The 18,193-nt window shown below is 34.6% G+C and overlaps 1 protein-coding gene across 1 annotated transcript in view; it reads left to right on the forward strand.

Moving 5' to 3' along the window:
- Positions 1 to 18,193, forward strand: part of GUCY1A2 (guanylate cyclase 1 soluble subunit alpha 2) — a 311,211-nt gene that overhangs the window by 81,769 nt on the left and 211,249 nt on the right. The window contains exon 4 of the mRNA XM_037047730.1: positions 5,070 to 5,788. Coding sequence (XP_036903625.1) covers positions 5,070 to 5,788 — 719 coding nt within the window. The remainder of the gene's footprint in view (positions 1 to 5,069; positions 5,789 to 18,193) is intronic.

Genomic DNA, 18,193 nt, shown 5'->3' on the forward strand with positions numbered 1-18,193 from the left:
TCCACAGTACTCAGTGTTTGGCTTCATCTCCACTGTGCTGTGTTTCTTACTATTAAAATTTACAGCCTATGTATATTTTAAAACATACCTTAGCATATTTTAAAAATAAGCTGTAAACTTAAGTATTACAAATATTTTTATGCTGAAGCACTTATTATGCTTCTAATAATATCTATTCCTTTGAGTATTCAAGAATTGAGGTTAAATATGTTAGACATTTTCCCCTATCACTAAGCTTAGCAAGTTCTGTGATTGTAGTTACCTATTATGTATTATACACTTGAAAGTTATTAAGAGAGTAGATAGTAAATGTTCTCACCATAAAAAGAGGTGGTAATTATGTGATGTGTTGAAGGTGTTAGCTAACACTGTGGTGATAATCATTTTGCAATATATGAGTATCAAATTAACACATTTTACATCTTAAAGTTACAGTGTGATATTTTAAGTATATCTCTATAAAGGTGGAAATATAATTGTTTTTCTAAAAAATAATCATCTCCTTAAATATTAAAATCTCCTTACAGTTTGGACTTGAGATATAGTTATATTGCTCAGATATTAGGTTGAGGAAGCCTAAATAATTAATCAAAAAAATAATTATGGAGTGTCTGTAGCTCACAGAAATGAGTGTTTAGTAGGTATTCAGCTGCTGAGTTGAAGTTTAAGTTGAAGTTTAACTTGAAGGTACAGCTCTTGCTTTGGTATTTTAGCATGTTAGTGGAGACTGATGCCCTTGCTGGGTGATAAGTATGGTCTCTGGACATAAAAAGACTCTGATTTCCCATGTTATTAATAGATCTTCCCTTAGAAGATCCTGTATCCTCATTAGCACTATATCTTTGGTGCCGTAACTCTCTCCAGTCACTTAGTTCTCAAGTAAGTCAGTGTCTGCCTTTCCAAGTATGGAGGTCTGATATGTTATAAATCATTTTAGCCTTCCAATAATGTTATAGACTCAGCTAAAAAGTTAGTATTTCGGTTTCTTTACTTTGCCCTCACACCCCTCAATGGTCATACTCCGTTTTCTCCCCTCACTCCTCCACTAACATGGCTCTGTCAGAGGTCTGTGAAGTTCTGACAAATCCAATGTACAGCTTTTGTCCTTATCTTGGTCAGGCTGTGGCATTTGATAACTGTTGACTGTCCTTCGTAACTCCTTTCTGTCGACTGCAGTGGTACATTAATTTATTCAATATCCAGCCAATATTTACTGAATATCTACTAACTGTCAAGCAGAATACTAAGCATTAATGATAAAACAGTGAGCAAGGCATGCATTTTTCACCCCATGCCGATGCTTTACTCAGGATGTTGTATTAGACACACTTTACTTTGAGACATGTCTCTGCTACCTATAGTTGTGTGAACTTAGGCACATTTCTTAACCTTTCTCACCTGTAAAATGAGGATGATTAAATGTATCTACTTGATAGGAGTTTTTAAAACTATTTATTTATTTATCTATTTATTACTATTAAATAAAATAATTTATGAAAAGTTGGGCACATTGTTTGATACTCGCTTTTCCATTCTTACTGGAACTGCCTAGTTCAATCTATTAAAGACATTGCGACATTTCTCAGGCTGCTGTCTTTGATTCTGGTCATGGCAGCCTTAAGTCTATCTTCTACATTCTGATTAGGTAACAACTCATCCCCCCACCCCTGCACCCCAGTTATCTGCTTGCCTTGACCTGACCATGCTGGGATCATTTATTTCTAATTTAGTATACTTTTTCTCTTAATTTCAGCTTTTATCAGATTTCATGCTGGGCTCTTGCACCTTCCTGGTTCACCCAAATTCCATAACTGTGCATCTGCTAGTGTGCTGCTTCTGTCCCTCTTTGCCTTTTAAACAACTTCTTTTTCTTCAAGTTTCCCTTCAAACATATTTCCCTGAGGAAAGAGTCAGACATTCTTTTTTTCCATACCTCCTGTACGACTCTGACATTGTTTTATCCCAGTTACACTGTAATTTAATTATCTGCAGTGGTCCATGTGAGAAAAGAATGTGCTCAGCTGTCTTGGCATCCTTAGATGTGGTACAGTTGTAGCTTTAAAAACTTGATTATAGTTATCCAACAAATAATGTTTGTTTAGTTTCTGTGAATGAAGTCTTAGTGTCCTAGATATGCAGACATAAATGGGATAATGTCCTTGTCCTCAAGAGTAAGTGCACAGCATGAAGTCAGATAGCAGATGAGGGACACAAGATTCATGTCATGAATGACCAAACTGTTTCATTAACAGTTGAAGGATATCAGCATTTAAGCTATTCATTTTTTTAGAGGTAAATTAATAATAAACTGAAATTCTGATTTCTAACATACTTGTTAATGAAAGCTTGTTTCTTGAGGAAATGTATTCTTATAGACCTGAATGTCAAGTTGTCATGGTCTCTTAAGATAGAGAGGATGAGCATTGTCTACATGTTTCAAGTGATTTACTGTAAGTAGGGGTTGCATTAGTCATGTGTGGAACTTTGGAGTCAGAACTGCACCCGACTGAGCTGAAGCACTTTCTCTGTGCTTTCTACGTTCTGAGATAAAGTATAAACAGAGGTCTTGGCTCTTGATTCACAGCATATTTGTGAAAGTTAAAGTGATTTTTCCATAGTTTTAATTTTTCAAGCTCCTAAGAGTTCTTTTTTTTCTGATTTTATACAGTTTAACAATTGTGAAAACAAAAAAAATTTATTGAGTAATTGAATATTATAGTTTATATAGAATTACCATGTATAGCATTTGAGTGTAATATTCAAAATAATTTAGTTTTTCATTATTGGTATGAGTCACTTTTGCATCCTAATGGGTATTGGTGTCATTATTTGAGAACTAACAATCCCTGTACCTAAAAGTACAGAAGTGGTTTTCAAACAGCAAGGATTTCTATTTCATAGAGTGTGGCTGCTCACTGACACAGTAGTTTTTTATTGCCTCTGGTGAATTTACTTGTTAGTTTTTGGGAGATTTTTTGGAATTTTGACATTGGAAATAGAACATAAGCATATAAGCTTACTGTATTTTATTTATACCTGTATTCTTTACTGAGTAACTGTGAGGACATTTTTAATGCTATGGAAAATGCAAGTTTGAAGAAATTCTATTTTTCTCTTCTGTGCATTAAAGACCCTAAGTCCTTTTAAGGTACAACTCTTCGAAGTATGGAAGTAGTCTATGGAATATTTTCAGTGACACATGGGATTTTATAGGTCAGCAAACGCAGTCAGGTTATAAGAAACTTTATTCTGAATTTAGTTTTTGATTAGAATTTTATAGTTAAAAGTTTTAATAGTGACAAAGAACACTGTCTTTGAAGGAGCATAAATTTAATTTTTATGTATTGGAAATTTTTAGTTATGGTGAAGGTTATGTAAGGATTTGGCATAGGGAGTTTTGCTGAAGGAATTTTCAGACAGACAGTAATCAAATCGAAAGAGTGTGGTTTTATAAGCCAAGAGAGAAGGGAGATTTAGAAGGAAGAGATGATCAGTAGAATCAGATGAAAGGATAAACAGCAAACAAGGTTAACTAAGATAAGGACAAAGCAGTTTGTACGGGTTTAATTAATTATAAAAGCAGTTTCAGCGGAGCAGTTGGGGCAGGAACCAAATTGCGATGAGTGTGGTCTGTCTGGTTCTCTTCCACACCAGCGAACTGGGCAGATGAACGCTATTATCATCAGTTCTGGCTGGTGTTGCTCTTAGTGGATGCTGAAGGACATCTTAGTGGATGCTGACTGATGTTTATATCTTAATAGGTGACTTTCTCAGCTTGCTCTGAGCATCAGATCTGTGCAACTAAAATTAATGTGAAATGTTTTGTAATAAAAGGACTCCTTTTCACTCAGATTTTTGCTTTTTTCATTTCACATTGATTTTAAGAACTTCTTTGTCAATCTGGCCTTTTAACTTGGCTACCACTGTGTTTAGACTCTTTAGTAAGGTATCAAAGAATGTTTGATGTTTTTTTTCACTCTATTTTATTATAATTATATTACTATAAGGCAGAGTTCTTTTTTCCACAGCATCTAGGAGTGAGTATGAACTTAGAAATTTAACAAGGACCTTTAACTCTATCTGGTCACATTACTACTCCACTCTTGGCTATTTTTACTTTTTTACGTGAAAGAATGCAAAGCATTCCAGTTTTGCCCTTTTTAATTCCTTGTTTTGTCTCTCACTGAAGGGTCTAGCTTACCTACAGGACTTCCCCTGAGATTCCTGACTTTAGTCCTTCTGTTTACCCTAGACGACCTGAGGTCTTTCATTGCTGGTATACCACACATTCCCTTTCTGGTTGATACTTTCCACTTAACAAGTGGATTTTGATAAGTAAGATGGTAATATTGGATGGACATAATATAGAAACCTTATAGCTGTCTCTATACAAATCTTTTAACAATGAGCAAAATCATTAAGGAAAACATGTTATTTATGCTAATGGAGTAAGGCAATGAAAAGAAAGGTTAGATTAGCAGCATTTTAAAAGTTGTTGCTCCAGAGGCTGGGAGAGGGAGGAGTAAACAGATGAAATGTAGAGGATTTTTAGGGCAGTGAAACTACTCAGGATGGTGGAAACACGTCTTTATACACTTTTCAAAACCCAAGGAATACAACACCAAGAGTGAACCCTCATGTAAACTGTGGACTTTCAGTGATAATGTTCTGTCTGTGTAGGTTCATTGGTTGTAATAAATGTACTGCTGTACTGCCCTGTGTTGGTGGTGGGGTGCGGGGCTTGTATGTGGAAGGGGCCTGGGTATATAGAAAATATTTTTACATTCTTTCTGCTCAATTTTGCTGTGAATCTAAACTTGCTCTAAAAATAAAGTCTGTTTACAAACAAACAAACAAACAAACAAATGAGTTTATGCTCGTTAACATTCCAGAACTATTCAGAAGATGAAATTTACTTTCTTGGATGCAAAATGAATTAAACTGTTTGGGAAATTTGTGGACCTCTCATATTTCACCCATCAGCTGCCTCATTTGATAAGTATTTAAAAGCTGTAAATTCAAGTATTTATATTATTCTCCACTAACATTTGCTTCCTATTTACCTCTAGGTTTGAAGTTTGAGGAAATCCAAGAAAGATTTGGTGAGGAATTCTTTAATATATGCTTTGATGAGAATGAGAGAGTCCTTCGAGCTGTAGGTGGCACGTTGCAGGACTTTTTTAATGGCTTTGATGCTTTGTTGGAACACATTAGAACTTCTTTTGGAAAACAGGCCACTCTGGAGTCACCATCATTCCTATGCAAAGAGCTTCCTGAAGGTACTCTTATGCTCCACTACTTCCACCCTCACCATACCGTGGGCTTTGCGATGCTGGGCATGATTAAGGCTGCAGGAAAGAAGATCTATCGGCTGGATGTGAAAGTGGAACAGGTTGCGAATGAGAAATTGTGCTCTGATGGCTCGAACCCAGGAAACTGTAGCTGTCTTACGTTCCTCATCAAAGAATGTGACAATACTCATATCACGAAGAACCTTCCACAGGGAACCTCCCAAGTTCCCGAGGATCTCCGAATTAGCATCAACACCTTCTGCAGAGCCTTCCCTTTCCACTTGATGTTTGACCCCCACATGTCAGTCCTTCAGCTGGGGGAAGGCCTGAGGAAGCAGTTCCGATGTGACACTCACAAAGTGCTCAAGTTTGAGGACTGCTTTGAGATCGTGTCTCCAAAGGTGAATGCCACCTTTGAAAGGGTCCTGCTGCGACTGTCTACCCCATTTGTGATTAGGACCAAGGCTGAAGCTTCTGGCACAGAAAATAAAGACAAGGTAAGTGGCCATGAACTTTATATCAGTGATGGAAACTAGAAGATTGCATGATTATTTCAGTAAATTACATGCTGGCTGTACTTGTAATTATTTAGGCAAAAAAGCTTAAACTGCCATTTAGAAAATTACTGGTCCCTGGATGTATGTAATAAGATTTGGCCCTATTCCCAGCCATTTTGCATAGTGTTTGCATATTCCATTAATTTATTTCAGAATATGAAAAGAAGACATTTATTAATACTAGCCATAGTAATTACAAAAATGGTAGGACTCATTGAAATCTGATACTGTACACCCATGAATATTTTCAGTGATTGAAGTCAAACTATGAGAGAAGTGGGAAGACTGGTTACAACATTTGTGGGACGTGCTTGCCTTTTCCTTAAAGAAATGTAGGTCAAGAGCTGGCTAGACTTTGAGTAGGTTCTGTCCTAAATTTCGTAATCTAGGAACATCTGGTTTACATTGTAGTTTTGTCCTAATATACAGAATAATGTGTTTTCTAAAAGTTGGAAATGAAGTAAGTATCTCAGGAGTTCTAATTAAATTTTAGTCCATGTACCTATAGAACATGTTTACTCCTTGAGAGAATACAGTGAACACCAGGAATCTTTATTGTGGATTTGTTTGAAACCCTTTTGGGAAAATTTGGGTTATAAATTATGAATAAATGATGGGAAGAACAGAAATACATCTTAACATAGTTGAGTTTTAACCAACATATTTCCTCAGGTGAATATTTTTCAGAAAAAGTCAACCATAAAATAAATAATAAAATGTAAAGAAAAATCAGCCATGACTATTTTAAATTTGGTAATATACTTCCAGTGATTAAAAGGGAAAAATAATGTTATACGAGAGATTCTTTTCAATATTTTGTATCAAGATAAATACAGTTCTCTCAGGCTTGTTCCCAAGCATTCTGGGAAAGGTGTCGGCTCTCAGAAATGCAGAGGTTGCTCTGGGCCGAAGGAGGGAAGTGTTGCAGAAACAGAGAGCTCAGTGAGTGAATGATCTGCACGTATTCTGAGTTCCTGCAGTAATAAAGGAAATGAGGAAAAATAGCCTCCTGAAGGCAGAGTCAAAGACATTTTGGGGGATTTTTTTATTCAGCATTAGTTTCATAATTGACTCATTTTAATAATCTTGAAATTCAGCAGAAAAATTGTAAACAAATAATTTGAGAAAGATGAAAGGATGACATTTATTCATGACTGAATCAGGTGGTTTAGGGATAATCATTCAGTAGTGTTTTCATCATGTAAGTTCAGTAATTTGAAAACATCTAAGGAAAAGCCTGAAGATTACGTTTTGGTACACATTAGGGTATATTAGTCTGAATGAACTTCATTATTTCTATTTTATTACACATGATGTTTTCAATAATATTTTTACATATGATATATATATTCACATGTAAATCACATGTGAATATATATTCAATAAATGCTACCCATTTTGAAGTGCTTTAAACTGAAGGAAAGTTGTTAAATATGTGTTTTTGTCCATATTTGTAGTTGTGTTAAAACTGGGATTATTCTATCTTTGTAACATAGGGAATTGTACTTCTGTCTTACAGAAGTACCATTTTTGGCTAGGCAGATTTATAGCATCTCTGCCCTTTAGAATTAAAGTTAACATTTTAAAAAATGTGCCTAGAGTAGAATATATTATTACCGATGTTAACTGTTTTATATTTTTGGTAGATTTGAGATATATTAATTCAGGTTAAAGTTACTGCTTCAGATCTCCCCACTCCATATCTCATCTGGCTATATTTCTATTTAATTTGTACACCAGTGTAAGAAATAGACCTAATGAAATGATGACTCAAATGTCAAGGCCCCCTGCCAGTTCCAATAATAAGGGACTGTGCTCATTGAGAAGATGCAATTATAATTTAAACATGTCAGTGGCAGTTTAAAAATAAAGCAATAGGCAGGGTTTTTAGTTCAGATAAGGATGACAGTCTTGTCATCTTATGTTACATTTCTGCTCATTTACTTGCATTTACCAGACTCGGGTATTTGGGAGGGTGTAGTTGGCCCAAATGGAAACTATAGTCAATAAAGTTGTGGCATGGAGTGAGTTTTAACTAGATGTATACCACTTTTGAATTATTATGTTGCTAAATTCTAAATTTGTAGTTTCTTAAAACATGGAAAGAAGACAGAAAATCAGGGTTAAGAATTATGTTTCTGTTGATAAATTTGATCTTGATATTCATTATTTTCCCCATAATAGCTGTTCCTGTTAATAACTTTACATTGTCTGATGTTTTTAATTTGATAAGAAAGTGCTATTTTTAAATACATTAGGATATTTATTTCTTAGTAGAACAGTGGAGGCTTTCATGATCATTTAACTATTTGGGACATTCATTTAATACCTATGAACCACTGCCCCTGCCATCAAAATAAAAACAAAAACAAACCAGCAAAAACAAGAGCTAATCATGCGGCTGAATGACAGTAAATCAGGAGCAAAATGAACTGTAATCTTTTTGCTAAACTGTGATCTTTGTTTTGTGTTGTCAGTCGGTGGGTGACTATGTGGCTAGAGGTGGATCACGCTTGTGAACAATTTGATGAGCTACTGATGAAATAGAAAACTATCATCCTAGTTTTAAAGAGTTATAAAGACGTAAGAGTTGGTTACCAAACAGCAAGAATGCCAGTGACAGGCATCTGATGCAGTAGTCATGGCCAGAATTTAATTCAACAGAATTTTGAGGTCAGAAAGAACTGTCCCAGATGGCTTGACAAAGCTTCAATTCCTATTTTTCGTTGTTGGTGTTCCCTCTACATCTTCCCTTACGTGATCATCTATGCCTCACGTATTCTTCTCTCTCAATTTTCTAGTTTTGCTATATGGCATTCCTATTTTTTTGTCTTTTTAAAAAAGATTTTATTTATTTACTTATTTTTAGAGGGGAAGGGAGAGAGAAAGAGAGGGAGAGAAACATCAATGTGAAAGAGAAACATTGATCAGTTGCCACTCATACTCACCGCATCTGGTGACAGAACCCACAACGTGCCCCGACCAGAATTGAAATGGAGACACTCTGCTTTGTGGGACAATGCCCAAACAACAGAGGGATGGGACGTTTTTGTCTTTCTTTATGCTCAATTCCTTTTTAAATCATCTTTCCTTATCAGATATCAAGCATTAAATATGAGTAAATTAGTTTATTATTTATAAAGACCAGACTCAGCACGGGGAATTAAGATGTAAATGGGCAGCCATGTTAATTTGTGCTGTGTTATCTCTCAGGTTGTTCTAATCCAGTATTATTCTGAGAATTTGGAAGTTTATCACACAGATCTGTGGAGGCATCGTGGCAAGTTTAAGAAGAAATTTGTTGCAGTCTAATATGCAGTTTAGGTGTCAACATTTGGTCATATAAACCTAACTTGTTGACGTGGGTCCCAGAGCTTGTTTTGGATGTAAGGGACCACGTTTGGAGTGGGACTATTACAAATTAGAGGGATGGCTCAGAGCTTTCTTCTCCGCATTGTAAGGTCGTGACGCGTGGGAGAGAGTTACCTCTGACAACAATGAGTTTAGTAAGTCCCTGTAATCTCTGAGCCTCAAATTTATTCATTTGGAAATTAAGGGAACTAGACAATTAATTAATATTTTTACTCCTTTACAAATCATCATTAACAATATAGAAATTTATCTGAGGTCAGTCGATCATGAAGCTTTTTGTCATCCCTATAATTCAATAAACTCAGATGCATTTTTAAAAGAGGCAAAGAGGAATCTGACTTTTCAACTATAGAGGGGTCATTCTATTGTGAAGACTAAGTTAAAATAATTCTCTTGCAGTTTATGCTGTCAAATAACTCAGAAAGTCCTTTGTGAGGATTAAATGACATACTCCATGTAAAATTCTTATTAAATCTTTGGCCTCTTGGTTCGTTATTATTACTTCTACCACTATTATTATTGTTGTTTCTTTCTACTTGGAACATTCCTTCTACTCATTTTCCTTGTCATTACTTACCTTCTAGAAAGAAGTATTGGGGGTAGTTAGCAGTTTTAATAATTTTAGAGAATAGCGATTATATCAAATATCTTCACAAAATGTGACCGAGGCCTTGCTTCTTGTCTTTTTAATAAAGACTGGAAGACCACTTGTCACTTACTGTGTTGGAACTCTGCCTGGATCTGCTTTTTATATAGACTATCACTGTTTTAAAATCCTTGGAGTCCTTTCCAGATTCACTGACGTTTGGAACCGAGTTTTTATTACCCGTGTCCACTATTGTGTTTTCTGTTCACTTACTGTTCACAGCTCTCTGCTGTGCCCGTGGCTTCTAAAATGAAATGGACTTCTTAGCCCCGGCACAACCTGAAGCAGCACTGGATTTTGACAAACAATGAATAGCATGAGCTCTTTTGACTTTTTTTCCTTAGTAGCAATGCTTCAAAGGACTTTAATAACATTGTGGAAGGAATCCAGCGTTTGAGGTACGTCATCCCTATGACAGAGCAGTAATGTTGTTATTCATCTTCACTTTAGTTCTCAGGTTTGGAACCAAGGAAAAGCATAACCACACATTTCTTTTTCAATCCCCAGAAATATCCTCATATTTGTCTTATTATTTAGAAACTATAAAAAATGCTGCAAAATAATTTTCAAAGAATAAAGGAAGAATTAACCTCTGATCTCTGTGGTCAGTTATTTTCAAAATGCTTTTTTATCTTTTCCAGACACATGGCCAGATTTTTTGACATGATGATTGAAAAGCTTATTAATTTTATCATTCCATAATGACACTGTTGAAAGACAAGTTTCATCTGGTTGTCACGAGTACATTTGACTTGACTTTAATTTAATTTGGGAAAATGTGAGCTTTTTTTCCTCTTTTTAGACCATAATATTCTATTAGAAAATTTCAAGTAGTGGATAATATTTTAGTGATGGACAAAATAACATTAGGGCTCTCTCTATAAATTAGCATTATAGAACATAGACATAACTTCATGAAAAACTCTCTGGGATTTTCTTTGCTCTTATAATTATAAATGAGATCTTTAATATTAATTTTATGTTGCTTATTTTTCTCTAAACTGATCCATGACCATAAACTGCCTTTTAAAGTAAGTTAGACAAGGTGTGATTCTGATGCAGATATTACTGGGGTTCCTTTTGGCTCTCTCTTGATTTTTTTATGGCTACAATGTTCGAATTTCTGTATAGTGCTGTGTTGCTATATCGTTACTGTAGTCTGTAGAGCCAGAGGATATGGTAGATGATTATATAGGGAATTACATACTTCTTACAGAGATCCTCATGCTGGAAGCGCCCATTTGGCTGGGCTTTTATTTCCAGTATTGCAGTCCGGAATTTACAAATGTGGTGGCTTCTACTGGATTTTAGACATTATTTAGTTATAGTGTCGTACCTTCTGATGGGGGTGGGAATTAGGCCCTTAGTTAAAAATTATTTAGAATCTTCCTAATTATTTCTTTTTAACTTAGAATAATTTTGTTTTAGCTGGTAACTTAAGTATCAGTAAATTAAAAGCCAAAGAGCTGCTTTGGATGCATTGTCTGCCTCACCATTTTCAATGATGTTCTCTTCATTCATTGACTATTCAGTGGCATGATTCTTAGTAAGTGTACATAATTGCACAACTATCACAAAAACACAATTTTAGAACACTTTATCACCTCCATTTGCAGTTAATCCCTGCTTTTATTCCCAGTCCTGGACAACCACTGGCCTACTTTCATCCACATAGATTTGCTTCTTCAAGACATTCCCTACAGATGTAATCATACACACGTGTAGTCTTTTTTGGTCTGGCATCATGTTTTTGAGGTTTGTCATGTTGTTTCATGTATGAGCAATTTGCTCATTTTTAGTACTTAACAATATTCCATTGCATAGATACATCACTATTATTTTCCTCATTCATCAGTGGGTGGACATGGGATTTTTTCAGATTTTGGCTACTGTGAGTATGGTGCAGTGCACATTTGCATACAAGAGTTTGTGTTGAATACATTTCCATTTCTCTTGGGTAGATTACTAGGACAAGAAGTGCTGTGTCCTATGGTAAGTGTATGTTTAATTTTTTTATTTGTCTTTTTAAATTATATTTTTCCATGAACATTTATCCCATTATACCTTCTTCCACCTCCACTCACCCCCTCCCCTTGCCACAGCCACCACCCTGTTGTCCATGTCTGTGAGTCCTTTTTCTTTTTTGCTCCATTCTTCCACCTGCTTCCCCACCCCTTGCCAGAGCCATCATCCTGCTCTCTCCGAGTCTGTCTCTGTTTTGCTTGCTAGTTTGGTTTCTTCATTATATTCCACACCTGAGTGAAATCATATGGTATTTATCTTTCTCTGATTGTATTATTTCACTTAACATAATATTATTCTCCATGCCCATCCATGCTGTCGCAAAGGGTAAACTTTTCTTCTTTTTTATGGCAGAGTAGTATTTTATGAAGTAAATGTACCACAGCTTTATCTACTCATCTCCTGATGGTCACATGGGCTGCTTCCACATCTTGGTAATTGTAAATAATGCTGCAGTGAACATAGGGGTGCTTATGTTCTTTTGAATGAGTGTTGCGGTTTTCTTTGGCTGTTCTCCCAGAAGTGGCAGTTTCCTGTTTAATTTTCTGAGGTACCTCCCTCCTGCTTTCCATGGTGACTGCACCAGTCTGCATTCCCACCAGCCGTCCACTAGGGTTCCCATTTCTTCACATCCTCACCAGCACTTGTTTGTTGATTTTTTGATGATGGCCGTATGGCAGGTGTGAGGTGGTATCTCATGGTGGTTTAAAGTTTTTCATATGTCTGTCAGCCCTCTGTATGTCCATTTTGAAGAAGTGTCTATTCAGGTCCTTTGCTAACTTTTTAACTGGATTGTTATCATAACAACATGGTACTGGCATAAAAACAGACACAGAGATCAATGGAACAGGATAAATGCCCAGAAATAAACCCATGCCTTTATACTCAATATTTGGCAAAGGAAGCAAGCATGCACAATGGGCTAAAGATAGTTTATTCAGTAAATAGCATTGGGAAAATTGGACAGACATGTGTAGAAAAGTGAACCTAGACACCACACAGAAGAAATTCAAAATGGATTAAAGACTTAAATGTGAGAGCCTAAACCATAAAAACCCTAGAAAGAAAGATAGGCAGTAAAATCTCAGACATTGCTTGTAGCAATATTTTTTCTGATATACCTCCTCCTCAGGCAAGGAAAACAAAATAAAAATAAACAAATAGGACAATGTCAAACTTAAAACTTTTTGCATACCAAATGAAACCATCAACAAAATAAAAAGATAACCCAACCTTCTGGGAAAACATATTTGCTGATACATCTGATAAGGTGTTAATATCCCAAATTTACAAAGAAGTTATAAAACTCAACACCCCAAAAGTGAACAATCCAGTTGAATTATTTAATTTTTTTAAAGAAATTGCCACAATATTTAACAACGAAGCTATAACATTTGACCAGCAATATCTGAGGGTTCAAGTTTCTTCACATCCTCACCAGTACTGGGTATTGTCATCATTTTTTATCATAACCGTCCTCGTGGTTGCAAAGTGATATTACATCTTGGATTTTAATTTACATTTCCGGGGTGTCTAATGATTTGAAGCATCTTTTGTGTGTGTGTGTGCTTAGTAGCCATTGGCATAGCTTTTCTGGTTAAATATTCTAGTCAGATACTCACCAATTTTTAATTGTGTTTGTCTTCCTACTATTGAACTACACTTTTAAAAACATACATTCTGGATATTACATTAACTTCAAAAGGTACTGTATTTGGGAGAACAATTTTATTTTGATGGTACCAATATTTTCTTTTATGGATTACACTTTTGGTATGATATCTAATAAACCAAGACTGCATTGATTTTCTCCTTTATTTTCTTATAGAGGTTTTATAATTTTAGTTGTTAGATTTAGGTCTGCAATCCATTTTGAGACATATTTTGTGTATGCCATGAAGAACTAAGTTTTTATTGTTTTTTTCCCATATAGACATACAATTGTCTCAGCACATTTTGTTGAGAAAACAAAGTTGCAGAGTCAACTGTGTCAAAAATCAATGTCTATATTCTATACTTTTCTCTAGCTTTTCTATTCTTTTCAGTTTTTAAAAATATCTAGCTTTATGCTGATAATACAATATTTTGATTACTGTATGAAAGTTAAGCTTTCCAATTGGGTATTTTAAGTCCTCTAAGTTTGTTCTTTTTCAAAATTTGTTTTAGCTATTTTAGGTTCTTTACACTTCCACATACATTTTAGAATCCATTTGTCAAGTTCTAAAGAACTTCCAGAATTTCAATAGGTATTGCACTAAATCTATAGATTAATTTAGAAAGAATAGCTATCTTAACAATACTGAGTTGCTCATTCCATGTTCATTCTCAACTCATTAAATCTTTAATTTTTGTTGAAAATGTTCTACAGTTTCAGTGGACAGACCTTGCACTTTTTTGTTAAGTTTACTTTTATTCTTTATTGATGATATTGTGAATAGAATGTTAAAAATGTATTTTATTAATATGTAAGAATACAAATTACTTTTTATATATTGTGTTTGAGTCCTATGACTTTCTAAAATCAAATTAGAATAGCTTAGTATTATAGAATAGCCAAATGCATTTTCTGTATAGATACTTTAGGACTTTTTACTTACATGGTCATGTAATCTGAGAGTTGAGATGGTTTTCTTCTTTTTCAATCTCCCCTCCTTTCCTCCCTCCTTCTCTTTTCTTTCCTTTCCTTTTGTGGTATTATTTGCCTATTATAAACCCAATTATATATAATAATAGTTGTAATAATTATATATATAATATATAATTGCAATTATACTATATACATGGGTTTTTAAAATGAATTAGGAAAAGAAAGGACAGTATATTAAAGTGTATGTATAAATTCGCATATTTAGCCACCATTTACCATTTTCAGTGCTTTTTATTTCTTCCCATATATTCATGTATTTCTTTCATCCTGAAGGGGTTCCTTTAGCATGCCTTGTACAGTACATTTACTAGTACAAAGTTCTATTACTCTGTTCATCTGGGAAGCTTTTTATTTCACCTTCATTTTTGATAGTTTTTCTGTATATAGAATTGTTGGTTGACAGTATTTTTCCTCCAGCAGTTTGAGTATATCATTTTCTGTCTTTGGCCTCTGTTGTTTACAATGGGAAGTTAGTTGTTAATTGCACTGTTATTTCTCTCTATTTCTGTGAAGGACATAGGACATGTTGATGTAATAGAGTGACTGGTATTGGGTTGAAGAGATTGATGGGGCAGAGAATACCTCACTGAAAAAAAGTGGCATGTGATAGTTTTAAAAGGACTACATAAGCTCATGCATTTCTCTCGCATCTTGGTACTGATGGGGTTCCTAAAGTGGTTGCTCTGTTATACCATGTGATGTGTCCTGGCACATCAGTTTAATTTCTTTTTTTCTTCCTTTAAAAATGGAACTGTATCTTTTTGTAGCTACTACAGATTTTAATCATATATTTTTTCAATCTTATTGTATTCCTTTTAAGTTTTTGTCATAAAATAATTTATACTTTGTACAAACTTGGGAAAATGCAGAATATTAAGGAAAGTACCATCTATTTTTATTAGTAGTAACATTGAAATATCTACTATGTACATATTTTTATGTTTTCCTAGAATTCTTATTAGTTGTCTTGTTGTAGACAATTGAATTTTTAAAGATCTCTGCTTTTCTAATAAAGTAGTAGGTTCCAATTTAGTCTTTACCATTTTGAAAGATTTATTATAGTAGTGAATGTAGCTATTTTTTGTGTAATATTTTTTCTCAATTACTCAAGTAATATTGATTACTTAATTAAAGTCCAACATATTTTTTAGCACATCTAGTACTCCCCTTTTTGGTACTTCCTATCTAGTAGTTTTGTATAATCTTCAATTTACTCTCCTATAAAATAATATTTATGGAAAAACTGTTCAGAAACATCTGATGTAAGTCTAGTCTTTATCAAGCAATACTGTTTACATATTTCAGTGTCTCCTTCTTTTATGCTCAACTTTATGTTTTGTATTCAGAGGTCAGGTTGAAATGACAGATGTATTTCTGGGTATATTTTTTTCTGTGTGGCCATATGGTAAACCAGCAGTTGTAGCTGAACTGTAAAGCCCAGATGTACCTTTAGACTTCCTTTTTTTTCCCTCTGAGCAACAACTGAAGTCTAGGGCCCTATCAGGCTCTCCATGAACGTTAGAAAAACATTGACAGGTAAGTGTAGTTATAACAACAGTGCAAGATGCATAATCTAAGAGAGTATACAGCAATTATATTTTATCAACTATAACCCTATATTCATCTGAAAACTCCAGAGTATTACTGCTGCTCTGATTTCAGTATGTTGGAGAGATAGCTTAGGTGATCATTGTGAGTGCCTCTGGCTTCCTGAGGTGTATTCAGGACAGGAAATGATATCAGAAGCATGGCAACATATCAGTGGATTTTCTTTTCTTTTTTTTAAAAAATCAAATCATGTCTTACTCTTCAAAGATTCTGAGACTTGGTATTTGGGTTCCTGAATTCAGGTCACAACTAAATTCTCACTTGCTGTAGCAACTTTTCAATCACGATTTAAGCTTTCCTTTTTGGAGTGTGTTTTGTGAGAGTGTCTATCATGATTTTGATAGTAACAATTTTCTTCACGTGGGTTTTGGTTTGTCATATTCCCTGAATGGGCACAGTAGTGTTGAGAGGCAGGCAGCGCTGTGCCTGATTAAGAACATAGTCTGTGGAGCAGAACTTCCCAAGTTCAGAGTCTCTGTGTCATTTAGTAGCTGAATGACTGAGCAATTTAACTTTTTAAAACTTGTTTTTCTTGCCAAACTCATGGCCTGTGGGCCACTCTTTTCCTCTCTCATTTTCTTGGCATAAATAACTGAGCATATTTCTGACTTGCACAAATACATTTCTAACTTCTTTCAGCTTTACCAGCAAATTTCTCTGACATTGTGTATTGTTTGCCTTATCTTTAATCTTTAGTTTTGATTGGGCCTTAATTTTTTTGTTAAATTTTCATATCATTTATTCTTTTTAAATATCTTAATATTAATTTTAAAATATATTTTATTGATTATGCTATTACAGTTGTTCCATTTTCTTCTCTCCTTTATACTCCTCTGCCCTGCACCCCTCTACCAACATTTCCCCCACCCCCTTAGTTCATGTCCATGGGTTGTACACATAAGTTCTTTGGCTTCTCCATTCCCATACTATTCTTAACCTCCCCCTGCCTATTTTGTGCCTACCAGTTATACTTCTTATTCCCTGTACCTTTTTCCCCATTCTAACCTCTCCCTGTCCCTGCTAATAAACCTCCATGTGATCTCTATTTGTGTGAATCTGTTCCTGGTCTAGTTGTTTACTTAATTTCTTTTCGTTTTTGTTTTTGTTTAGGTTCAGTTGTTGATAGTTGTGAGTTTGCTTTCATTTTACTGTTCATATTTTTGATCTTTTTCTTTTTCTTAGGTAAGTCCCTTTAACATTTCATATAATAAGGGCTTGGTGATGATGAACTCCTTTAACTTGACCTTATCAGGGAAGCACTTTATCTGGCCTCCCATTCCAAATGATAGATTTGTTGGATGGAGTAATAGGGTCAATAATAGATTTATAAAGGAGCAGATTTGGTTTGGCATTGAAAGGAACTTTCCAACTATCAGAGACAGGGAAAATTGAGAAAGTTGCCTTTTGAGATAGTGAGCTTACACAACATTTGGGGTTCAGAAGTTATTGAATGACAACCTTTTAGAGATATTTTATTGAAAATCCATAGAGGGAATCCAAAATATCTTCAAAAGGAAATAATGTGGTCACATGATTTTTATAATGCTATTTTCAGGGACTAAGAGTAGAACTCATGTTATAGATTTTTTATGCTATACCATTTTGTTTTTATAGAGGGTATGGTTCTATCTAAACAAACGAATGATTTTGTGGAATAGAGGTTTGTAAAAGCTTTCATTCTATGTAGCATTTCTTTTGAAACTTAATGTATGATGTCCTTCAAAATTCAACTTAGTAAAGTATGTTTGAAATGTCACCTATATTTGGGTTTTCCAAGTTTAGCAGCCAATTTTCACTCCCCAAAATTCAATGAGAAATAAATTTCTGTGATCTGTTATGAATAGTTAAACATAGTAAAAGCTGTCTTTAAAACACAATTTACAGGAGTGCTTTATAAGAAAGAGATTTACTTATGCTTCTCAGCACTTATGAAATTGGACCTTTAGGAAATCCCCAAATTATAAACAAGTCATTAATATATGAGTCTTTAACAGGTTTTATTCAGGCTTACTTAGCAATAGAGAATGTAAAGCTGGTGTTCTCTTTTCTA

The sequence above is a fragment of the Sturnira hondurensis genome, unplaced genomic scaffold (assembly GCF_014824575.4).
Source record: "Sturnira hondurensis isolate 20B ecotype Veracruz unplaced genomic scaffold, ASM1482457v3 Scaffold0006213, whole genome shotgun sequence".
In the NCBI taxonomy this organism is placed as follows: domain Eukaryota; kingdom Metazoa; phylum Chordata; class Mammalia; order Chiroptera; family Phyllostomidae; genus Sturnira; species Sturnira hondurensis.